The 26,597-nt window shown below is 38.2% G+C and overlaps 2 protein-coding genes across 10 annotated transcripts in view; one reads left to right on the top strand and one right to left on the bottom strand.

Moving 5' to 3' along the window:
• Positions 1-1,340: 1,340 nt before the first annotated feature.
• nes (nestin) lies at positions 1,341-8,032 on the top strand. The gene is made up of 4 exons (XM_046846157.1): positions 1,341-2,246; positions 2,823-2,947; positions 4,219-4,295; positions 4,696-8,032. The coding sequence occupies exons 1-4, from the start codon at positions 1,434-1,436 to the stop codon at positions 7,752-7,754; spliced, it is 4,074 nt and encodes a 1,357-aa protein (XP_046702113.1). The 5' UTR covers positions 1,341-1,433; the 3' UTR covers positions 7,755-8,032.
• Positions 8,033-12,012: 3,980 nt separating this feature from the next.
• The window catches only part of mef2d (myocyte enhancer factor 2d), a 56,008-nt gene continuing 41,423 nt past the window's right edge, over positions 12,013-26,597 (bottom strand). For 4 of the 9 annotated variants that reach the window (XM_046846187.1, XM_046846184.1, XM_046846188.1 and 1 more), the window contains 7 exons: positions 23,862-24,046; positions 23,449-23,478; positions 21,523-21,637; positions 21,116-21,317; positions 19,242-19,310; positions 17,968-18,018; positions 12,013-16,579 (listed from right to left, as the gene is read on the bottom strand). In XM_046846187.1, coding sequence (XP_046702143.1) covers positions 16,231-16,579; positions 17,968-18,018; positions 19,242-19,310; positions 21,116-21,317; positions 21,523-21,637; positions 23,449-23,478; positions 23,862-24,046 — 1,001 coding nt within the window. In that variant the 3' untranslated portion in view covers positions 12,013-16,230. The remainder of the gene's footprint in view (positions 16,580-17,967; positions 18,019-19,241; positions 19,311-21,115; positions 21,318-21,522; positions 21,638-23,448; positions 23,479-23,861; positions 24,047-26,597) is intronic. The other 5 variants (XM_046846190.1, XM_046846191.1, XM_046846186.1 and 2 more) reach the window with 4 other exon arrangements.

The raw sequence follows: 26,597 nt of genomic DNA on the forward strand, positions 1-26,597 counted from the left end.
GTAAAGGATGTCATGCACATTTGTTGAGGCGAATGAATTTATGTGGTCAGCTAATGAATTTTTTTTTGTTTTCTGTTAAGAATATAGCCAAAAATTTGTTTGTTGGCACAATACAACACTTCTTTAATATTTTTCTATACACCTATATAATCACTGATTAAAGAATTTTTAAAAATATTTCACTAAGAAATATTAACAATCGATATAAAAAGTTGACATCCGTGTTAAAACGGCAGTTTGTGTAATGTTAAAATTAATGTAAGTAAAACAGATCATGTTTGTACTTTTTCCCGGAATTGATGTGAAATTACAGTATATTAAAATAAAATATCAAAACATAGCATAGGGTTTAAAACCTGCCTCTGCCTTTTATGTGTGAAGTTTGCATGTTTTCCTCTTGCTTAATGTGGTTATGGGTTATTCTTGGTACTGCGGGTTCTTCCCAGTCCAAAGACATGCATTCTAGGCATTTTCATCTGTACACATTGTGTAAATGTGTGTGTGTGTGTGTGTGTGTGTGTGTGTGTGTGTGTGTGAAAGAGAGAGAGAGAGAGAGAGAGAGAGAGAGAGAGAAAGATTAGGTCCAATAATGGGTCTTCCCTTCCTTGTGTCTAGAGTCTTGCAGTGCGGAAAATTGATTAATATTTGTATAATATAAGTGTGTGTGTGTGTGTGTGTGTGTGTGTGTGTACAGGTCTGGCATCCCATTAAGGGTACATTGTGTGCAGTGTTACCAGGAAATGCTCCTAATGCAGTTAATGAATCCAAAACACTGGATATGTGCTCTAAACTATTTTGCCACAGGGTGGCGCAATGAAGAGTGCAGCGGTCTAGAAGGGTCCACTAAAAGGAATAACGGATAACAAATCAAGACAAATGTTAGCATATAAGGCATAGTCTAGATTAGTTTAGGCTATTTAATAAATGTGTTACTAAATATATGCATTATATATTTATAATATAAATGCATAGAGTTCATTTTGATACCTATTAAGAATACGTTTGATATTTATCTAACTGTCCAAAATATTTTAATAATATTCTGTATACTGAATTTTGTTGTAGCTATAAGATATTATAGTTTTTTAAGTTTCAAGCTAAATCTTTCGAAACAAAAAACTGTTAACTTAAAGCACACTTTTACACACTTTTATGTATGAAATAGGTATTTCCTCATTCTACCAATTCTATCAAAACTGGAAAAGGAAGATGCAGCAGTGCTAGAGTTAATTCCACAAATGACATCACTGCTTTCCCCCTCTGCAGCCCACCACCTTCGCCCCCTGCGCCCTCCCCCTTTCCTCACTCAATATGAAAGGAGTGTCCCTCTGTGCTGGCCATTCTGCAGGGCCAGACCCCTGAGCCACACATACACAAAGACAGAAAGACATTGTAGTTCTTGTGGACGTAAAAACAAGCTGCATCCCACTGAAATGGAGATCTCTAGTTTCCGGCATCCCGTCTCCTACACTGGAGAAGAGAAGTATGAGATGCTGGAGTTGAACAGGAGGCTTGAATCATACCTGAACCATGTGAAGTTCCTGGAAGAAGAGAATCAACTTCTTTGGGGAGAAATTCAGGCCATGCGGCGGAATCAAGACAATGGAGGCCAAAGGAAAGCTCAGGAGGAGGCACTCAGTCTAGCTAGAAAAGAACTGCAGAATGCATGGAGAGAGAAGGATTGTGTGGAACTCGAGGTCAGTAACATGCTGGAGGAGATTAAGGAGCTGAACATACTGAGACAAAAAGAGAAGTCTGCACAGGCTGAGGCTAAGAGAAAACTTGAAGAAAGCCGGAAGGCATTGGAGGATGAGAGGAGGATGCAGCTCTGGCTGAGAGAGGAAGCTGCTCATCTTGAGAAAGAGGTCTCTTTACAGATACAGTCTAATCAGGAAGATCTTGTAGCAGTAAAGTCTTCATGTGCCTTTTCGAAACCTGTGCAAATGGCTCCTCAGCACATCCAGACTCTAAATCTCCAGGGCCTAGGGGAAGAGTACTCGCAGAGAGCAGCGCAGGCCTGGCATGAAGCAGCAAGTGTGTACCAGGTACAGATGAAAAAGCTAGAGGAGAGCCTGGACCAGACCAGGGCTCACATGACACTCATCAAGCAAGAGAAGAAGAAGAGTCAACTACAGATGCAAGATTTAGCCAGAGAGCTGCAAAGTGCAAAGGCCAAGAGAGAACTGATGGAGAAAAACATAGTACAAATGAAACAGAAGCAGAATCAAGACCTTCAACAGCTTCAGGTAAAAATAACGATTTGAAGGAATGTGTACAGCGTTAAATTATTTTATTTCTTAATGTACAGTATGTGTGTAAATATATGTGACCACTTAGTCTATAATTATATGTAAGAGAATAGAATTACTATAGATTTATAATATTTTATGGCATGATGACTCAGAAAGAGCAACATTTTAATATTATTAGATACTTCTACACTTCCTAAAAGAGCTAGATTGTAAAGAATGAAAAACCCAGTTGTAAAGTTCTACATTTTATAGTTTTATACATTAAAATACACTGCCAAACTTCATTCTCCATTGTTTCTCAGCCCATACTGCCAGCACTCAATATGATGATATGCTGAGTATCTGTATGCAGAGGATAAGTCTCTGATAATGGCATCCAGTGCCATAAAGCTTCTGAGCATTGAGCTAAAATGTACTGACCTACTGTATTTATTTAAAATATAGCATGTATAACTAAAGAGTATGAAACTCATTAGAAAGAATTTAAATCATGATCAAATGAACAATTCAATATTTTGGAAGAAAAGGAGTTGAACTCAGTCAGTTCCTCTTATTTTCTTGTCTTTACAGGCTCACGTGGAGGCTCTGGAGGCAGAGAAAATGGATCTTGGGGGGGAGATGGGTGATCTGTTGGTAGAGAGCCGCAGTCTGCTCCAGATGAAGATGTCTCTGAGCCTCGAGGTGGCCACTTACAGGTATCCTTAAAATAGAAATTCTCTGCCTTCTCTTCTATAGTTTTTCCACATACTTTAGCACATAATGAACATCACAGCACCTCTATGAAGAATAAGATGTAACTGCAATAACTGATATTAGCAAGTTATATTAATATATATTAAATATATTATATTATATATTAAAGAGCTTCATATAGTCTCTCTCTAATTGGTTTTCCAACACAGCCCCTCATCCATCTTAGGCCTGAAGAGTAAGGGAGTTCAGAGAGTCTATGAAATGACACTGGAAAGACAAAAGTCCAATCTTCCATGCAGTCAGACCCATGAAATTATTCATATCTTTACAAACCGGTTGGAGGACAAAGCATTGTATTCAATTTCATCTTCTTGAACCTTTGTAAATTTTGTCAAGGTAGTACATATGTTCTCAACAAATCTTCACTATAATCATGACTGCAGCTAATTTTATTTAAAGAATAAGAAATCTAGTATAATGGACATCGTACATCCATGAAATGCATCCAGTTTATCACTGCTCTGCATGTTATTTAACCACCCTGTTGCACTCACGCTTGGTGTTGATTCCATGACTACTCACTGTGGAGTGATAAATAAAGTCAGTGGTAATGGCATGTGCACTGCAGATGGCCGAACAATGACAAATCTGGCACTTCATTTACATAACAATGAGCCTGGGCTCAGTTTGCTGCTTGAGAGCAAAACAAGCTTTTATACCTCTTCTTTTCTTTATTCTCAGTGTTAATTTTTGCAAACATTCCTTCACAACTGATAGTAGTAGTACTACTATAGTATAGCTAGCTACCCTGTAGTCAAAGTAGATACACAGACCACTGATATCAACATTTAACAAAGGACTATGAGGAAGAGAAAAAGAAGAGAGTAGTGCATGGTTATTTCTTTAAACAATATTTATGTTCTAAAGCCCCTCTATCTCAGTGATATCTTTATGGTAAATATACCAGACAATTTTCCAACATAATACCTATTGATTTCATGAGCTGCCCTTTTCTTTTGGGGTGCAGTGATGAATGACGAATTAGTAATAAAACATTTATGGTCAGTTGTTACTGCTTTTATTGACAACTCTAATACCATTTCCATTGCAATTTTTCTAATCAAACTTATATTGGATCTAGTATAAGCAAGAATTTATTTGAAAGCATTTTACAGCATAATATTGTATATTTTATCTTCACATGCTTTCTCGGTATACAGATAACTTATTTTATAATTATTTATTTTATGCACTTCTTTCCATGTGTTTTTAGAGCTTTGCTGGACAGTGAAAGCCTGAGAGTTAACAACCAATCAGCAAATAAGAGGAGCCACACAGTCTCAATTTTAGGTATTTTCATATAACACTATAGTATACATTTTACAAAATCTTGCTAGTCATTTTGCTAAATGAAGCCTGTCTTGATAATAGCATCTTGAGTCCCTATAGGTCACCAGACCAGATGGCTCTATTTCCAGTAAAGTAGACTGATGGATCAATATATCCACATTACTCCATTAAGACTGTGTATCCTGATAATACTTCTGGGACAAGGATTAGGGGTCTATGACCATGATTAATATGCAGACATTATTTATTTTCTAAGAACAAACCATGTAATAGAATCTTTATATTACAATGTATAAGTATGTAAATGTTGCGTTTGATGTGACTAGGTTTTTATGATACGTTACATTAGACCTATCAATGAGGCAAACCCATTTTTGCTGTTCTCCAATTTCATTCACAGAAGGAATCGCCAAGTCCCCTGGGATTCCTCCAGGCACTCAGGCCATCACTTCCTGTCTGCTCAGTAGTCCACTGAATACAAGCTCCAGATCAATCACCTATAAAGCCAACCTTATGACTCCAAGTCCTACTTGGAACCTGACACTAAAAACTCCACAAGAGACACTCAAGAGACCTCAGACCACTATGGATGATGAAGCCATTGTAAGAGTAGAGAAGGAAAAGCTAGAAACATCTTCATCTACATCAAAAAAGCACCTGCCTGAAGCTAGCGCTATTGATAATTATAGAGCTGAAGAGGAAGCAAACTCTGTTGCTTCTGTTTCTTTTTATGAAGCCCCTAAATATTTAGATGAGCCTGATTCTATACTTACAGTTAAAGAAGATGTGCAAGAAGTTCTTAAAGCAGAACCTGGATCAGTTTTGTTTACTGCTAATGAGATTACCTTGCCAGCTGGACATCCCCAAAGTCCAGAGAGTGTGTCCTCTGTTCAGCCCATTGAGGAAGCAGAGAGTTTAGAGGATGGTGATGAAGAGGAAACTGAGGTATCTACGGAAATGGCTAAAATATCCCATGCACCTGTCTCTGCCTGGGAGGAAAATGAGACCATTAAACCAGAGGAGAGAGATGTCGTCTCTGAACTACAGTTGGGGTTAGAAAAAGTTGCTGAAAATATTAAACAAGAATTTAGAATAGATGCTAATCAAGCAGAATTACAGATGCTTGCTGATAACACTAACACTCTTGCTTCACTATCATGCCAAGAAATACCACATTTGTCTGCAGATACATATAGCCCAGCTGAGGAGGACAGTGAAATTCTAACCTGGGCTGATGTAAAGGAAGATGTTATATATTTTGTTGAAGAAGAGTCACAAATGAGTGCACCAGAAGCAGATAGAGTGTCAGGAAATGGAGTTAAAGATGTGAAAGAAAAAATGGAAGTAGAGCAAACTGAATGGCCTGATATTAAAGCGCTGGAAGGTCAAGAGTTAGATATTCAAATGCAAGAAGAGGAGAATAAAACCGAGCAAGAGAAAAAAGAGGAACAGAGTAAAGAAGGTGAATTGAAAAATGATGAAGAGGAACATTTGATAGAAGAAGTAATTGAAGAAAACTTTGTTGAAAAGAAAGAAGTGTTAATGATGGATACATATGAAAAAGGTAATTTAGAAGGTGAAAAAGCTGAATTAGTAATGAATGCCTATGAAAATGATGATCTGGTTGGTGAAAAAGCTACCTTCGAGATAGATCAGTTAATTGAACATAATGCAGTAGAGGAGCATGGAGAGAGTGAAGAAGATGAGTCATTAAACATCTCTGCATCATGGAAAACTGACCCTGGTGAGGCAAACAGCTATGCTCAGGAGAATACACTAGCAGACACTCGTCCCCTCATACACTACAAGAGTGATGAAGAGACAGATGCCAACATCCTAATCTCCCATGTGGGTGTGAGTGAACCTACTGACAGTGAGGAAGAGAGGGAGAAACATGACGGAGCCAGCCATTGGAGCCAGATAGTCGCCAAACGCTTTGACACCATGGAGGATCTTTCTGAGGAGCCAGAGCTAGGCAGCATGGATGACATAGATATCACAGATGAATCAGTTCAACCCGAGTTAAAAGAGAGCATGTATAATGAGTCAGCAGTTCAAAATGAAAGTGGTGACATGGACAGCCATGTCAAATCACTAATGGATGAGGCTTTGGTAGATCAATCAGAAAGTGAGCTTAAGAATAATAGTAATGAGAACAGCCAGAGTGAGGAGGAGACAAAGATTGAGAACTACCATCTGTCAACAGGCCTGTCTGACAAACAGGAAGAGAACTTGCTCCCTGGAGAAATCCTTGAAACCGGGGAGGTGAATGAGCAGCAGACATTTCTTACAACACAGGACAATATCAGTGATGATGCTATAACAAACTACAAGGACAGAGCAGAAAACTGGAATAAAGAATCTGGAGAGATGAATCCAGAGGGTGAGAGTGAAGACAAGGAGTATTTTGACACTCCATTGTCTGAACCAGCTGAAGAACAAGCTCTTGTAGAAGAACCTTGTGAAGAGGTGTCGACAGAGATTAAACAATCGGACATAGTTTTATTTGAAACTGCTGTTAATGAAGAACAAGACTGTCCAAAAGAGGAAGATGTGCAGTCAAACCTGTCAATGCTCACTCATGCAGATTTTACAGATGAATTTTCTCTACACAGTCATCCAGAAAGCCAGGCCAGCACTAATGACTCAGATCAGGAAGAACCTAATAGTTCTGAGGATGAATCTCCAAATGCAAGCCAGTGTTCTCAGATGCTTTCCCAAACTGATATGCAGACACAGCAGGTAGACCAAGACATTGCAACTACTATGGATGTAGTTTCTAACACTAATCCATTTTTTAAAGACATTTTCTCAGGTGAGCTGGGAGAGGAAAGCTCAGTAAGTAACGCTGCTCAAACTGAAAAATTGGAAACCAAAGAGGAACAGCAGTATGTTGAGGACAATAATAGTGATATGACAGGAGAAAATGCTGACAGCCTTCCACAAGAATTAGAGAATTTGGGCCATGAAATTACAAGTGCATCCAACAGCACTGGAGAAGAATTTGGTGATGTGGAAATTGAGGACAGGGAAGGAAACATTGACATTTTCCAAAGAGAGGAGCTAAAAGAAGAATGTCAGACTAATGAAAAAGAAAATGACCTTCACAGCTTTTTTAGCTCAAGCATAAAGGAGGACATTTGGAGTGCAACAAATTATGAGATGGCTGCTACATATGACCCAAATGACCGAACAGAGACTAAGAGGTATGACAGCACAGATCCAAACCAGACTATGGCCTTGGGAGAGGACTGGGGAAACCTTGAAAGACTATCCCCAATCAACAGCAAACCTGAGAAAGACATGGGCACATGTGTAGCTCAATCGGTGGAGGAGGAAGAGGAGAAGATACCAAAGGCCAAACAGGTACAATGCAAAGATGTGAAAGATGAAAATGGGGAGCCTGTTCATGCAGAGGATTCTACTGATGGTGATTCTTGGTCTTCTGGTGAAGAATAAATCCATTCTTCAATCTTTACTCTTCTAATATTGGCGTACAGCGCAGAATGATAAGCGGTATAAAACTGTGAGAAGTATAACGATTGCATTTTTGTGCCTTGGGGAAAAAATGCTTTGTCTTGATTGATAAGTATTAGTGCATCTCATTCCAATAATCTGTCACATGTTGTTATACTTATTATTAACTTTGACACTGATGTCTACATTTTTATTTGAAACAAATACAGATAGCCCCTTTAAACCATATATCACAATAAACCATATTTAAGTTGCCTCCATGTTTGTGTTACAGATTATTTAATTAAATTAGTTACAACCATGAGCATTAGAGAAAATAATAATGAATGAAATGAAAACACACTAGTAAGCACCAAGAAAGAAAAAAATTCATAAGACACACAACATAAGATATTCCACTGATTGAAGGAATATTGATGTACTGTATATCTGGTACACTTGATTGGTATAAAAATAATCACATTTTTGAAAGAGACAGTTATAATGAATTAAATTATTATTCAGTGCTTCTGCCTAATGAATTATAAAATGTTGTGGGTTTGTGGAAATGTTCAATGGCCAATGGTTTTATATTTATCTCTGACCACATGATTGCATGACAGCACAGCCCTAAAAAATAGGATAGGGCCTGCAGGATCTATAGGGTCTCACGAGTAAAGATGATGTCATCTCCCTTACTGGGTACTTTTTTCCCCTTCTGTCATTAATCACGACAATGGCAGCTCTTTAGTGTTATATCTCGGCCCTGCGCTTAGTGCTTAGACTCACGGAGGGCTAGGCAAACAGAGAGGAGGAGAGAGGAGGAGAGAGCGAGAAAGAAGAGAGAGAGAGAGAGAGAGAGAGAGAGAGAGAGAAAGAGAGAGAGAGCGTGAGAGAGACGATGCAGGAGATAGTAATTGCATTACCTCAGCAGTCTGCCATGCTCTTTTTTCATCTCTAAATAGATTTTCAGCCTGCTGCTGTGAGCCTCTATTATTTGGCAAGCAGAAATGGGCAGTTGTTGCACACACACAAATCAGGGTTTAGAAAGCTCCTCTGGGAGCTGAAACAAAAGCGAGCAGGGGCTAGAATCTTACTGCTGGTTCTGTCTGCCCCCCTCAGCACCTGCTCTCTGTGATGACCTCAGTCACATCCACAGGCTTCCTGTAGCACATGACACAGCACAACACACTTGATGCAAGAGATTGCAACTGGGATTTTAAAAGCAACTGCAGGGGTGTAGTTTGGAATATAGTGTACCACAAGTTCTAAAATAAAACAAAGCCACATGATCATTCAGCCTCTAACTGCATTCTTTTAGTGTCATATTTTAACACTGCATTCCAATGACCATGAAACACGGAGACCATGAAATTGAGAATTGGCCTTTTATGCTTATTAAAAGACACCAATGCAGAGAAAGTCCTAAGAGGTTGAATTGAGATGAGTGTGTTCCATGCCATGTGTCTCCATTACTGAGTCACCATTGATTTTCTGGATGCTGCCGAGTAATTAAGCATCTGTAAAATTAAATAAAGACTGGACACTACAATTAAATGCAAATTGATTTGTTCTGAGTAATGGCACTTTAGCTTTAGGTACCATTTTTATTTATCCACGTTCTTAAAAAGATTTTTAAATGACACTCTCCATCACTTTACCCCACCCATTAAACAGACATGCAGCAGCTGAGAGGAGCACCACACCAGCTCATGAAGATCAAATTGCAAATCTGGCCCTGCTGGGATGGGTAAAGGAATTCTTTATCAGCTGAGATGACAAATGGAAAATGGGAGCAAAGTTACTACATAAACAGTGTTTATAGCAACCATAGCAACCAGCATATCCAGCGAATTAGCCTTTAAAAAGCACTAGGTTAAGTTTTTTTCTTCAATATATTATTACAGACTGTATACTATTTGACCTAAAATAGATCATTATTCAAAATTAAAACTTGACAAACGTCTGATCCTTCCATTACACAGCATTTAATGCTTATTTTGCATTTACATAACTAACAATGTTTAATGCATTAAGAAACAGTTGTCTGCATCATAAATAAACCATAAGCAATTTTAAGAATGAATGGCAACATTCTACCTATCAAAAAAAAAAAAAAATGGTTGAAAAAAACAAACAAACAAACAAACAAATTAAGGATTTTGGCTTATCTAGGTCTCTCTCGCTCTCTCTCTCTCTCTCTCTCACACACACACACACACACACACACACACACACATATATATATATATATATATATATATATATATATATATGTGTGTTTACAGTGCCTCTTTGTGTCTGCGTCGGAACGCATCATAGAGTGGTCACGCTTCTCGATTTACGACCTGATGGACTTACGACCGGTTTTTCGGTCACTATCTACGTCGTACGTTACCAATATAAATAAAAACAGTTCGTTCTACAGCTCTTTGATTTAACAGATTACCAGTGAATTCGGTAAATTTCCCCACACGAGTTACTCGCGAGTGTGAATGATCCATCCATGTAGGACTGTTTTACTGCAGATGACTGGAATGTGGAACTAACATCCTCTCAACTGTTGCACTTGGAACTGCAACTGACCAGCTCAGCTGACACTGTGGTCATCACGCCTGAAGTCAAGCTACTGATCATGTCTTTGTGCAAGGAGAACTTTTTTTATTTATTTAACAAATCAGGTCACTGAAAACTGCAAGCAGTAGACTTGTTCGGGTACATGATGAAACCGATTTCTGGGATTGATCGAATGTGCTTAAAATAGCTTATACTTCCATCTAGTGGACAAAACGGGAAGCACATTTAAGATTAAAGATTAAAAGCCTGGCACGGGACTTTTTACATGCCAGATCCATTTACATATGTGTAAGCAAACAATGTGCAAAATACATTTACCAAGGATTGTATTAGAAACACATGCACACGCACATTCATGCAATTATCCAATCAGCCAGCCATGTAGCAGCAGTGGTTTACATAAAGTCAGGCACCAAGGCAATACCTAAGAGAAATATTTTATACCAACGAGGAATGAGGAAGAATGTAATCTCAGTGAATTTGATCGTGGCATAATTGTTGGTGCTAGACAAGTTGATTTAGAATGGTGCAATATAGAAGAAAAGAAACATTCAGGTAGTGGCAGTTCATGAAAGGCTAGTTCATGAGAGAGGTCAGTATAGTATGGCCAGACTAGTTTGAGCTGACAGAAAGGCTATAGTAACTCATAAAACAACTCTGTACAACTGTAATGAGCAGAAAATAATCTCAAAGTGCGCTTCAAAGTGCAATTCCACTTCTATCAACCAGGAACAAAAAGCTGAGGCTGCAGTAAGCACTGGATGGATACATGTAGCCTGTTCTGATGAATTCTTCATTGTGTCAACAGTCCAGGCTTGGGGAGGTGGTGTAATGGTGTGGGGGAATGCTGCTATTGCACACATTGGGCCCGTTAATCAATCATCACTTGATTGCCTTTTTCAGTACTGTTCAGTTCTTGCAATTTACTTAATTTACCTAATTAATCAAATAGCCACCCTTGGAATTATAATACACCAAGTCACACAGCAAGATTTTCTCATACTGTATTAATGATCTTGACAGTTAATTCAGTGTGATAGAACAGTGATGTGATAGAACAGGAGATTCACAGCATGAAAGTTCACCTGAAACATTCTAAGAAATTGTGTGATGCAATTATGTCAACACGGACCAAAATCCCAAAAGAATGTTTCCTACATCTTGTGGAAGAAGAACTGCTACAAAGAATTTGGGCTATTTTGATAAAAAAAAAAGATGCTACTCAATATGAGTATAGTGTTTCCTAATAAAAATGCGCAGTGAGTATTTTATAAAATGTTAAAGCACTTTATAAATTTATAAACAAATGGTTTTATTCAGATGGATAAGGGATGAGGTGAACTGGGTATGAATATGGTAGTTATCCTGGCCAGGGTTGCACTGTGCCTAAAGTTTATCCCAGGACACACGGATAAAGGTGATAATTTACATTGGATAATAATATTAGCAATTTATAGTATAGTAACAATGTTTTTGGAAAGTGGGAGGAAGTTAGAGAACTCAGATAAAACCCATGTGTACACAAGGAGAACATATGAATCATAGAGACAGTAATTAGAGCTCAGGGTAACCTCAGGGGCACAGGAGCTCATTCAAAGTTTTTGGTAAAGATTAAGAAACAAATATTTGACTAGCACAAAACACAAGACATTTATAATGAAAGAACTGAAAATGAAACCTGAAATTCTTTGTAGGTCAACTTGTCTATTTAATATATAAAATACAGTAAAACATACGCAAAAGGGGGGAGGGAGGAGGTCATAAAGGACAAATGGATACTTTGGTACAATAACAAACACTTTTTTTTGTAAAAGCAGTATATAATTTGTAATAACATATCAGTGCATACTTTGTTTATGAAAATATACACAAATTGTATATCATTCTCCGAAAACAACAGAAAATATCTTTTGTTTACAACAAAACTCAAAGCATACTAGCAGAACACAATATATTAGCTATTTTTCTTTAAACGTTTTTTTTTTTCTTCTTCTTCGATTTCTATTCTAGTTGTGTGTGTGGTGTATATTCTTAATGAAATTACATTTCAGTTATTATAATATGACTCATTCTTTGCTTGTTATTACGCCCATGCATTGACATCTGTGTCTGATCTGAATAAATTAAATGAATGGCTACCCCTACTCTCCTACATGTAGAGATAGTTTTGTACAATTGACTAAAAATTGCAGCATTTGACTGGTCACTCTATCGACTTGTTTCGACTTCCATCATTACCAATAAGTACTAATATCACTACTGACTTTTTTTGTCTTAATAAATCGTGCAATATTAGTAACACCCCTTTGAAGGAAAAAAAAGAAAACACAAAAAAAAAACCCTGAAAACAAAGATATTCATATAGTTTTTCATATATAATAAAATAAAGTTAAATTCAAATAAAATAAGATGCCTACCCTACACAAAAAAAAAAAATTCAGAAAATAAAAATCTTTAAATTATCATTATTATTACCATCAAAAATGATAACAATAATGGTAAGAATAACCATTATAACAATTATAATAAAACAGACAATAGAACTGTCACCAGCACAAATTAACACTAGAAAAATTGAGCTTCTCTAAACATCATACATGGGGACATGGGGGCGAAAGTTAACTATTCACGTGACGATTGTCTTTCCTTTTGAATACAATGACTCTTACCATTAGATCCTTATCAGAGCTTGCAAACTTCTTGCACGTCAGGAAAACGTTCAGCAATCTGCGCATTTGTTCAAAGCTCAGGCGTAAAGTCTACAGGTGTTCCAACGTGCAGATCCAAGGTGGTACTAAGCGAGTGTGTGTGTGTGTGTGTGTGGTTTTCCCTAGGTGGTATGAGCTACTGGTTGTGATTTAAGTGAGATGGCCGCTTGCCACACAAAAGAGAGAAGGACAGCGAAAGAAAGGGAGCGATAGACATTAGGAAAGAAAAGGAGGGGGTGGTCAGGTAAAAAAAAAAAAAGAAAAAAAAAAAAAAAAAGAAATAATCAGCTGCCAAGATGGAGGGACTGATGCAAGGCAAATCTCACCTGAGCATGAATATGACTAATATATATATATATATATATATATATATATATATATATATATATATATATATATATATATAAAAATATTATGGAGTTATTAACCAAATTAAACAAGATTGAACACACTTCAGGGTGAGTCCTGATTCACCTTTTTTCATAAAGCAAGACTGTACTTTTATCACCAATACTTCATCTCTTTAGGTATGCGACACCGAACCTCTCTTTTCTAAGCAATTGAGGGAAATGAAAAATAGTTACTACAGATTTGGAATACCAATACATGTACAGCACTGTTCAAATTTATTTAAAACCATTCTGTTCACAGACTTTAACCAGAGATCGCTGCTCATCCTATTAGTCATTACCAATAATGAAACATCCTTCATCCTATTCACTCTATTATTCACTACACTAATGACCATAAAACAATTTTGTACATTATTGTTTTGATAATAGACATCTCTTTTTTTTTTGCATTTCGAGAATTGCACATTTGCAACACGTGTCAAGGTAAGTCTAATCTATGTTTAAGTACATCTTTTTTTTCTTTTTTGTTTTTTACAAAAAAATTTGACTTTTGTCTTCAATAATTGTTCACTGTCAAAAAAACGAGGCATGAAATGTGGGGCTGCAAACATGAGCTCTTCTTCCCTGAAGGGTGCACGCTGTTTCTGTGAGGAGGGATGGAGTGTCTATGTTTAAGGAGCAGGGTTTAGACCAATATGGACAGTCCTGCACATAGTGAAAGCCAAGTGGCCAAGCTAATGTGGAAATGTAAGCAGCGCAAGTGACTGGGAAAAAGAAAATCCTATTCCCTCTTATGAAGAACAGTCAAGCAGTAAAGAGGGTAAAACATATGTGTGAAGGACGGTGAGGGTTGATTTAAAGTGCACTCCTTTAGAATATCAGTGACAGGAAGGGAAAGAAAAAAAAAAAAAAAAAAGGCATCGATCCTGAAACAGTCATATCTATGTCTGTGCCCCTTGCTGCATCTCTACTAGGCTTGCTCGCAACACGGTAATTTATTTACACATAGAAATAGAAAGACGTCCACTGAGAGTTACAGCTCTGCTTTAGGCAGATCCAGCACAATGTGTATAATCATACACGTTTCTCTATGTACAGTCCTCCTCACCTGGCTTCTCCTGCTTCACAACAAAGCTACACTCCTCTCCAGTTCTACAATTCTCATGCCCATGTGCGGAGAGTTCAAGAAATCCTGGTTTGACCTCCGATCCTTTCCTCTCATTACACAAGAGCCTCTGCAGAAACAAGGAGGGGAGAAAACTGGATATTTACACGATCTGAAAGCCTAGAAACCAGCAACCTTGAGCCCTGGACAGCTCAGATTGCTTTTAACCACATCTGGGTTCTTAAAACAACAGTTAAGAAAATCTTGCTTTGTAAGATGAACTAACAAACATCTGAATAGCAAAAGCCAGACATACAAGTAATAAATACAGAATTTTAGGTTGCTTCTCACATACACTAACAGTAGTGACTAATACAGCCACCCACTCTTTACGACAGAGTGTTCAGCTGAGCAACGTTTATACATTTGTCTTTAATATCAGGACTTGAGTTCAAATCGTACAAATAGGGCTACATTTCCACTACACTATACGTACGGTACAAACATACGTACTTGTGTGTACAAAAGTGAAGAAAGTGAAAAATCCCGCCTCTCCTGCAAACAACGAGAGACCCTAACGAGCTGTTCATGGATAGGTGCACGGCTGATGGATGTGATACAGAGTGAGCATAGAGGAAATGGAGGAAACAAACTCTGAACCCATGATTGACTGAGCACTTGTTTGTTTACCGGCCACTGCCACATTATTTCTGTCACACTCTGTACACACTCAAACATAATTATTGTCAGTCTGTCTGCAGGTCTATGTTCGTTAAGAGATTGTGTGGCTGAGTTCACCTCATGAGTCACCATAGTCGTTCCCTGAAATATGTTTAACCTTCGAATAGGTCAGCTGTATAGAAGAGATTCAAACTTCCTCCTTTTGCATGATTTACAAGACACAGATCCTGATGATTAAAATGCAACAATATCGGATATCTTGTAAGTCAGTATTACAGCTGTTTGAGCATGATAGTCAGAAGAAGAACGTTTAATTAGAGGAGAGAAGAGTTATAAAAAATAAACAGCAAAAAAAAAACAAAAAAAAAACAAGCCTTCACTCTCTCTCTCTCTCACACACACACACACACACACACACACACACACACACACACACACTAAAAAAATAAAAGGAAAAAACCTCAAACAATAACATGACCTGGATATCAGCTTCTTGGCGGCTGATACCACAATTCTACATCCCACAATGAACAGCCTGTGTTTGGCTGTCTGAGCGGTTTAACCGAACATGGATCAGAAAATGTGTCAGTGTGGAGACAGCGCTGAGGACAGAAAAGACTGATAGAGGTCAGTAAAGCTGGCATTTTTTTTCTTCTCTGCTCTGTAGAAATAACAATTGTCCCATCCTAAACATGCTCAGAACCATCAGCACTTTAGGCTTGCACGTGCACCTGCATTGGCCTCTGTTCATTACTATCTTGCATGTATGTGTGTGTGTGTATATATATATATATATATATATATATATATATATATATATATATATATATATATATATATGCAGAAACTGTGTGTGTGTGTGTGTGTGTGTGTGTGTGTGTGTGTGTGTGTGTGCGAGAGAAAGAGAAAAACAGAAAAAAGGCCAAGGAAAGAGTGTGTTGCATGCATGTGTCTTGGTTGCAGATGAAACTGTGTCGGAGAAAAATGTGTATGTGTGGTGTTTGTATATGTATGTGTAATGTGTGTATGAGACATAGGGTGGCTCTCGCATATTTTTATGTGACCCAGGCATCCAGTCTCATGCGCTTGATGTTAGCCCCCTCCTGTGACTCTGCAGAAGCCGTTTGCTCTCCTGCTGCTCTGATTGGCCCCAGTGCAGCCGCACTGAAATCCGGAGGCCGTGGCTGGCCTGTCTCGTCTCGCTCGCTGTTACTACCGCTGATGGTGTGGAGTGGCGAGCGGGCCTCCATCCTCAAGGCCCCTGGGTATTGGGACACGCAGAGAGCTGCTGTGGAGATTGGGGTGGTGCGCTCACGGTTAGGAGACACCGGCTCTGACTTGATGCTCACGCTCGGGTTAGTGTTCACCGTCAGAGTGGCGCCGTGAGGGATGGGACCCACTGGCCTGTAATAGAAGTAATAGAAGGACAAAGAGAGAGAGAGAGAGAGAGAGAGAGAGAGAGAGAGAGAGAGAGAGAGAGAGAGAGAGAGAAATTAAAATGAGCTCTGAAAACAGCTTCGTGAGTTATGACAAAGACAAAGTGCTGACAGTAACTACACAGAGATTAAACTGGAGCCCATGACAAAATTTTTTGACAAATCTGCCACATAATCACAATAAAAACAGCCCTGAATCAGCAGCTGTTTGAGACATCCTAATAGACAAAAACCAAGCATCATGGTGTGTGCGTGTGTGTGTGTGTCCTGCTTATGAGGCACTCTGACAAACGGAAGATAAAGCACATAGACATTGTAGAAGCAACAGGAAAGCAGTTAGCTCCCTAAGCCATGCAGCCATATTTACTCCTTTTTACCACTGACAGGGAGCAGTGAACTTTTTTTTTTAATAATCAGCCTGTTTTTCCAGCCTAACAATTATCTACTTAGGCACTGCTGAAATTGAACAACTAAAAAACGTATAAATATTAATGAGCACAATGATTTGGCTTATTGTACTTTTGGGATGGGGCATCTGCTTTCCTATCCAGAAGCAAATTCTTCTGCATCAATAGACAGCAGGAGGACATGTATAAGTGGAGCTTCATGGCTCACAGCTATTTATTAATTAGTTTGTGTACACTGGAAGAAAGTTTGGTAAGACACCATTAGCACTGCAACTTCCATTCAGTTTGTCTCTTATTCATTTGTCTAAATAAAAATTTGTTGATGTTGAAATTTAAATTCAAAATGTAGCTTATTAAAAAAAAAATCTTTAAAATATATATTTTTTCATGTCAGTGGAAAAGGGTTCATACTGGTCTATCTCTCCCTTTTTCATAAACACGATCACCCAGTCCAAACTCTCACTCTGCCTCAACCACAAAACAGTTCTTACTGTAAGTGTGTGTGTGTATGTGTGTGTGTGTGTGTGTGTGTTGTTCCACAAACAAGACCTGCATGTGTTATGAATCCAGGAAAAAAGAGAGAGGCAGAGACAGAAGGGTGCAAATAACACATCAGCCTTATAAATCTGTATAAAGTGACTTCAGCACAAAGCTAAATATGCCTTGTTGCTACATTCCAACAAAAACGCGAACAAAACGTGACAAGTGACAAAGACGCATCCCAGCCACTTAAAGCAGCAGGTAGACGAGAGAGAGAGAGAGAGAGAGAGAGAGAGAGAGAGAGAGAGAGAGAGAGAGAGAGAGAGAGAGAGAGAGAGAGAGAGAGAGAGAGAGAAATAGTGTAAGTGCAACAAACAGACAGAAGTCAGAAAGGACAGACAGACAGAGGACAGACAGAGGAAAGACAGCCAGTCAGACAGAAAACAGCAAGATTAGAGGAATACAGTACCAGCTGAGCCCATCCTCCCTGCCCAAGAGTAAGCTGGCCTGAGAAGTCACACTGCAGAGAGAAAGACAAGGCGAAACACTAGCATCTTCTTATCAAAACTCCCCCACCCTCACACACAACACACACATTTTTAAAGAAGATGGTGGCATGATCAATGTGGCAGTAGTTCCACATGCACTACAAACACACACACCCCTCCCTATTCTGTCTGTTCCAGCAGGAAAAAAAACCTGTACAATCACAGACACATGCCTGTCCCCATCAAGCTGAGTTCAACTGTATCAAATTATCATGTGGTTAAACACACAGTCATACAGAGCTTTGGAACGCATGCCGAAAGTGAATACAGGAGATGAGCGTTGGCTTTGATGGAAGCTTGAGATCACGCGATGAAACAATTCCAACAGCAAGTCTAACAGTTGAAACCTGATATAATAGTAAATACTAAATATAGTGCCTAATAAATAACCTCTCTCAAACTTTTCAATTGGGAGACCACAAACTATTACAAAATTCAAAATGATTACTAAATAACCAATGTAAAAGATCTATTAACATTCACACTGCAGGGTAGTGTGGGCCTACAAAACACAAATTACTCATGGAACATCATATGATGGTGCTTACAAAATAAACAAACTAAAAACCCCATCACATTTCTTTGTGATGTGTACATCAATATACACTGTATTTGGTACCTACTGTGTTTTTTGTATATACTCTATTTGGTTAAAAAGCAACAACAAAAAAACAAGTAAGTAAATTAAACAGTGGTTAATTGAGTTTAAATTGTTTTCCTTACAGGCAAGGCTAAATAAATGCTCCTGATTACTTATCCTGCTCTTTCACCACCTTGTGGTCACTATAGGCTACTGTGAACACCGGCCTACAGGGGGCGCTAAACTGTATGTTGCACATGTTGGTGACTGTAAGAGCTTTCAGATCCCCAAATTCACATTTCCTTGAAACTGCTCAAAAGTATTTAAAAACAACAATCTACTTCCCATGACTTTATATCCGCCCACACTACAAGCACAGATGGACGGCGAGAGAAAATAGCAGATATAAATCACAAACAATTACAAAGCAAACTGAAGCATGAAAGTGAGGTGTCTGCTGGCAGCAAAAGCACACTGACTATTTCTCAGGCTCAATCAGAAGCTGGAGCTGTGACCGCCTCTCCCGCAGACAGGATGACAGTGTGTGATTGACTAGCACGGTGAGCCGTCAGTGCAGAACTGACCAACACAGAGTTCCCTTAGCAGCCTATTCACCTGACATTAGCGGCCAGACCGGAGATGCAGTTAGCCATCTCCCCGTTCTGTTTGTCTGCACCCCACATGCTGTGAACAGACCACAGAGAGCACACAAACACAAACAAAGGGAAGATTAGAGCAGTTTCAGTCCCCCAACACACACACATGCAAACCGCATCACACCTGTGTTAACAGCAGAGTGTGTTGCAAGAACCTTAATGCTGCTTAATGCAGCAGTGAGAAATACACAGCTAAAACACCTTAAGCCACTGCAAACCAGAAAACCAGAAAACCAGAAAACAAAAAAAAAACAAACAGCGTGTGAATAAGACAGCGGGTATATTAGGTATACCACTCCAGCACAACACACACAGCAAACGGTGTCCTGTTTAAGCTTTTACAACTTGTGTATTGACAAAATTGCTGATTTATATACTTTATAGCCTGAAACTATAAATCCTTTTGCTGCTGCTTAACTTCTCCAGATGGGAGCCTGAAGTTATGTATTAATACTAGGAGTAAACAAACTGGTTAGGATAGCAACAATTTAGCAACACATTTTACCAAATAAATAAAAACATTTTTTATTTTACTTTGAACATATGCATTTTGTCACGGGATGTACTGTATTTCCAGTCAAGAAAAGTACATCTATGGCAATTATCTTAAAAGTTTGACCCTCAGGCTGGAACTCTCAGACGGCAAAGGACTAAACATGCGCAAATTCTTGATAATAATGCAAAAACTGCGGTGTGTAAGTATTTTTGTTTAAAGAAACTTTACTGCACATGCAAATGATGTGCAGTGTGTGTATGTTAAAAAATAAACAAACAAACCCATAGCTCATTATAAATATCCACTCATTAAGGTGGTCTCTGATCAGAAAAGACATTCAGAAGAATTTGTAGACATAGTATTTTTCATTAATAATTGTAATGCTAGAATTTTCTCATTATAATTGAACAACACACTACAATAAGCCGCAAAATATATAAAACCTTTATGTATGTATTTTATATTTAGACTGTAATAATTTAACAGAATGTAAAAAAATGTATAAATAATCTACAACCTGTGAATGTGCACAATGTTCAAAGCATGTGATTATATATTTTATATATACTATATATATGTATATATATATATATATATATATATATATATATATATATATATATATATATATATATATATATATATTTTTTTTTTTTTGCAAAGTTCGAAGCATGCAATTCTATGGAATCCCTCTGTATAAATTGCTGTGAAATTTCATTTTGTATTCACTGCACCTATGGGGCCCCAAAAGTGGAAGATTTTATAACAGTGAACAGACTAAATCAGGAATGGGAGGATGTTCCAAAAAGCACATGAGTTCGATGATTTAGTTATTCACAACCTGATGTGGACACGTAGCCACATAGCATACACTGTGCAGCCCTAAATGTAGCCTAATTTGAAATGTCAAAATCTAATCTAAAATACTCTTAAATATCATGATCTACACACCAGCACAGCTGCACTATATGGTAAAAAAAGAGCAAAGATATAGACACACCAATAAACGTGACACCAAGCTATGTTAGCGATAAGCCGTATCAAATGTATATCATATCATCATATATATCATCATATATATATATATATATATATATATATATATATATATATATATATATATATATATATATAAATATAATGATACATCATATATCATAAATGTATGAATTTAATCGTGTTGCCCAGTTAACAAAGTTGCCTAACTAAGCAGGAAAAGAAGCTAGTGAGCAAACATGCAGTCAGGAGTTAGTCATGTGCAGGTGCACATTAGTACATAAACCAACATTAACGTGTAAATGTGCAAATGTGTGTGGGTCGGGATGTGCACAACTTACACAAGGTTACTGAGTGAGGCCAGGCTGATCTGTTGTGGTTGCTGCTGCTGTTGCTGGGCCTGGGATATGGATGGCTGCTGCTGCGGTTGCTGTGATACTGATGGCTGCTGCTGTTGCCAAGTGGTCACGTTACTCGGCAACAGCGCACCCTGTGGTGTGAAAGCCTGAAGAGCTGTGAGATCTGCACTCGTCAGCTGATACTCTAGATATATATATATAAAAAAAATAAAAAAAAAGTTGGATGATCAGGAAAGACATAAATTAGTAAAGATTTTACAATTTATCTCATGCTTTGGTTCACTTTCTAACTTTTGCAGGAACTGCTGATGTGATGGTCCATGTGAGCAAACTTCAGTGCGATGTTCTTACTTTTATGCCACCGTGTTTCCATGTTGTAACCCTCTTACCTGTGTTGTAGGCAGTTGGCATAGAGAATGGGGTCAGGAGACTGGGCGTTGCCACGGAAACCACTGGAGTAGTTAGAGGCTGGGTCACTTGGGAGGCACCTAACCGCTGAGCATTCTGGGAAAGGAGTGAGATGAAGGGTTTAACTTCAGTGCACAAAACAAGATAAATCACAGAGCAGAGCAGACACACACTCTGAGGGTGAGTAATATAATGATACAACATTGCAATTGTGATAAACAGCCTTAATGCACTTTCCTAAGATGTCAGGGTAATTCAATTATTTTTTCATGTTCTGTTAAAGTGTTTTTAAATCATTACAAACTGATTGGAAACAGCCGACTTGATTTTAAAGCACTGTGCATCGTGATCCAGCACAATAACTTTTTTGTAATGTTTGGTTTCCAGAAGTTTCCAGTGCGGATTTAAGTATCTCAAGAAAGCCTCTATTAAAAGAAGTCTGAGAAAAGTAGCACTCGCTCTCTCTCACTTGCTGTCTCTTTCTCTGAGCACCACAATGATGAAGGCTAAACTGAAGGTCACTCTGAGTCATGCAGATTTAAACACATGCAGTGCACTCTGAACAGGACACGTCAATAGGGGCTTCGGTAGAATCATGGCTCAGTGACTCACCAGGACGATCTGTTGTTCTGAGGTTACAAGTCAGTTTATTGCCATTTCTTTTAAAGCATAGTGATCTGTGCATGACTAGCACTGTAAAGTCCTCGTACAAAATCACACTTAAAACCATTAGTTTTTGCATGTGAGAGAGACACCAACATGTGCTTGCAAGCCTAATATACTAATTACACAGATTGACATGTTTTCTCTGCATGCCTGCTCTTTCTCTCTCTCACACAAACATATACATAGAGAGAGAGAGAGAGAGAGAGAGAGAGAGAGAGAGAGAGAGACAGAGACCTCTTTGAAGTTTGATTTATACATACAGTTTATTGTGTCACTGATCACGAATGTACCCATGCACCTATGTATGTGTGCGCACTATAGTAAGCATGCATTTTGTATCCATATACCAGGTTAGCATCTCATTGTACATAGTGTATGAACTTGAACTCTGATCCTGTGACTATTAACATTTCTGTATTTTTTTTTATATTCATTTCAACAACACAATAATCATTACTAGGGATGCACTGAATATTCGGCCACCGAAACTTTTTGGCCGAAAATGGCCCAAAAGTGCATTTTCGGTTTTCGGCCGAAAGACTTTGATCACCGAAAAAACAGTTTGTTGTGATGACGCAAACAGAAACCGCGGCCCGCACGTGCATGTCTAAAACAACATGTCTGCGGTGTGACGTATTTCAGTATATCTGAGAAAGACCCACGGATAGCGATTTGCAAAACATTTAATGACGGAATTTCGTCTGCAAAAACTTTCTTTACGTCGGGTTTAATTTGAAATCCAAACATCCGATCGCTATGCTGAATATCAGAGGAACACAAATGCACAGAAAAGCAAAACCCCTCCGAGCATACGCACTCCGTCTGTGGTGGACGTTTTTGAAAAGGCAGGAAGTTTCCCAGTGATATTGTTGTATTGTTACAGTTGTACAGTTGTACAGTTAGTACACAGTCATAGACATAAATGCAATGGTAATAATAATTGCCATAAATTCTTTCGGTGTTTCGTTTTTTTCGTTTTTCGGCCTTGCTTTCCTCCTTTTTCGGTTTTCGGTTTCGGCCAAGAATTTTTATTTCGGTGCATCCCTAATCATTACCACTAATGTAAAAAATTATTTAGTGAACCTAATATCAATTATTGTTTGAGCATGCAACCTAAAGCAAGTCTTTGTGTGGAATTAAACACAATCAGGCAACCACACCATACAAGCCATCAAACAAACACTGCACTACAACCATCATTATAACCAAAAGTTCACAACAGGCAAAAAAACAGTATTCACCTCAGTCACCATCTCCAGCTCCTCATCTGTCTGCAGGGGGTGAGGTTAAATGGACAGAAAAACCGAGGATTATAACTCCAAAGGGAAAGGAAAATTAACAAATCCCTAAACTGTTCTAATGATTTGGGTAAAACTTTATCTAGCGTTTGCGGTAATCAAACCTGACTGCTCTAAACTTTCTTAATTTAGGCATTTCTGTCAGCTGATTCGTTTTAAATCTGTGTTTGCTATGGGTTTTCTATTATTATCTATAGTTATATTATCTATAGACCTTTTATTTTATATCTTGGTTTGGTGTTTTGACAACTGTTTTCTTAAAGGTTCTGAATGTTTAATATGGACCTGTATGCGCAGTGTGTGTGTTTGTGTGTGTTTGTGTGTGTGTGTGTGTGTGTGTGAGTTGTAGCTCTCACCAGCTGCATGAGATTCTTGCTTTGAGATGTGATGACGCGGAGGTCCGGCTTACGACTGCTCACCATCTGAGGGCTGGACGGAGGAGGAGATTTGGCTGGGACTACTTTCCCCATGCTATTACCATTTGAGACACTGGAGACAGACAGGAGGCCTGGGGAGGCCCTGGCACTGATGTAGCCATTAGCTATAGAGAGAGGAGAAACAAATGTGTCATGGATGCGTGTATATACATATATATATATATATATATATATATATATATATATATATATATATATATATATATATATATATATATATATATATATATATATATATATATATATATATATATATATATATATATATATATATATATATATACACACACACACATATATATATATATATATATATATATATATATATATATATATATATATATATATATATATATATATATATATATATATATATACACACACACACACACACACACACACACACAAGGACACATACACAAAAGACTGAAAACATTTTCAAAATTTGCTTGACCCAGCGCACATGGGGACATTTTCCAGCGTCCTACCAGGAAAAAGACAGTGGTTGAATATTTGCACAGCAGGAAGAAAGTCAGACTAAGCCTGTTATAGTTTATCCCACCATGCTATTTGCATTCTGAAACAACACTTGCTCAGTGTTACAAATGTAATCCCCTGTGTACCAGCTATAACCCGATTATGACTAAATTAAAGGGGAAATTACTGGTAACTGTTGTTTAGTCTGTGCCCTGTGTGTCTGCTTATGTGGTATAGAGCTGTGAGGGCTGCATGTGTGAGAGAGGAATGAAAATGAAAATTTCACAGAGGGATGAAGCGCTATATAGCAGAGGTATCACATGGAGAGAAAATAAATTATCAGGATTAATCTTTTTGATTATTACTAAGTCAAACTGTAGTGCTAAGCAGTGCTGCCAGTTGATAAATGTTGGTACAGAGACATAGGCCAAAGGACACAGGTGTGGGATTTCCCATGGTGGCAGAGTCTCTATGAGTAACACTCTAACATGAGACAATCATATACATCAATATTATACCTCACAGAACACTCTGCTGCAAAGCTAAGATGATTACTGTTGAAATGGAAATCTGTTTATCATAAGCATACTTATATCACTGAGTTACAATGTAAAACGCACCAAAAAAAGATACACTTTTAACTAGTGGAGTGGAATAAAGAAAATAGCAGTGGGACACTGCTGAGAGAAAACACTTAAACATGTAATAAAATTAGTACAACAACACTGCTTAAATATTAGCTGAGAACATTTAAAACAAGTTAATGAAACACCTAGGGACCAAAACTGGAAAAAGATTTGAAGTTTGGTATTCCCATGTCCCATCATTCTGCCTACTCACAAAGCATTAGCATCAACAGTGTTACTCTGAGCACATGACATTATTACTGTCATTTGTTGTCTGGCTACATCAGTGTAGTTTGGTGGAAACGTACAGCACACAGAGCTGCAACAGTGGTGCAAGTGGAAGAGCCAGTGAGCATCATCAGAGGAACTCTGAATTATCCAACAATACCTGCTTGGAATAAGTGCAAGGTATGTGACTATAGTTCTAAATATGTAAGACAGGGTGTCATATATATATATATATATATATATATATATATATATATATATATATATATATATATATATGTAAGCCCCTCTCGTTCTTATTCTGTCTAATGTCCCTCTCAGTCTTTCTGTCCTCCCGCACTGGGGTCTGATTACTGCAGGCAGGCGGCGGGAATGGCAGGAATGTAGTGTGACGTCAATGCTGACATTCCCTAAGCTCCTTCTCAACTGCAACAGCTGAGAATGGAGGCAGAGAAGCAGTAAAAGAAAGTAAGAAAGAAAGAAAGAAAGAAAGAAAGAAAGAAAGAAAGAAAGAAAGTAAGAAAGTAGGAAAGAAAGAAAGAAAGAAAGAAAGAAAGAGAGAAAGAAAGAAAGAAAGAAAGAAAGAAAAAGAGAGAGAAAGAGAGAAAAAACTGAAGAGTGAAAAAACAAAAGCATGAAAAAAAGAAAAATCTAAATCAAACAAGGACTAAAAGAAGGAAAGAAAGAAAGAATTAAGAAAGAAAGAAAGAAAGAAAGACAAGAATCGATATTTTACTACTTCTCCTTCACTCCTCTTTTCACCATCTAAAAGTTTTAACCTGATCCCCAAAACGACAGGATGTGCCATAGTGACAGTCGCTACACAACAACCTGAGCAGTGAAACTGTGATCTCTGGCCACATTTGCTCTTTGATGAGCAGACGCTTTCATTTCCAGCTGTCCCTGTGTGTCAAGACTACATGTGAGGAGCTCTTGGCCATCTCAGGGACAAGTGAGATATGGGGAACAGCTGAGAAGGAACTGGATAGGAAAGCAGAAATGTGTGTGTGTGGGGCAAGCAGTGTCAGTCCACACCATTCAAGTCATTCAAAGTTGTCATTTTGTTCACCCCGCCTCTTCCTGTGATCCCTAGGGGTCTGCTGTTTACAAGCTAGGGGAGTGCTGTGACCCTCAGCTGCTGATTACTAACAGGTGTGTTTGTGTGAGCACAACTGTGGGGAGAGGAAGACCGAGACTGCCTGTAAGATTGACCTCCGCTCAATAGCTCTTACTTTAACAACATCTCTATCATACTCTACTAACACCTGCTTACTGCCATCCCCGCTACCCAGACCGAGAGGACTGAGCACCTGAAGAACGATGG

The sequence above is a fragment of the Silurus meridionalis genome, chromosome 4 (assembly GCF_014805685.1).
Source record: "Silurus meridionalis isolate SWU-2019-XX chromosome 4, ASM1480568v1, whole genome shotgun sequence".
Classification (NCBI taxonomy): Eukaryota; Metazoa; Chordata; class Actinopteri; order Siluriformes; family Siluridae; genus Silurus; species Silurus meridionalis.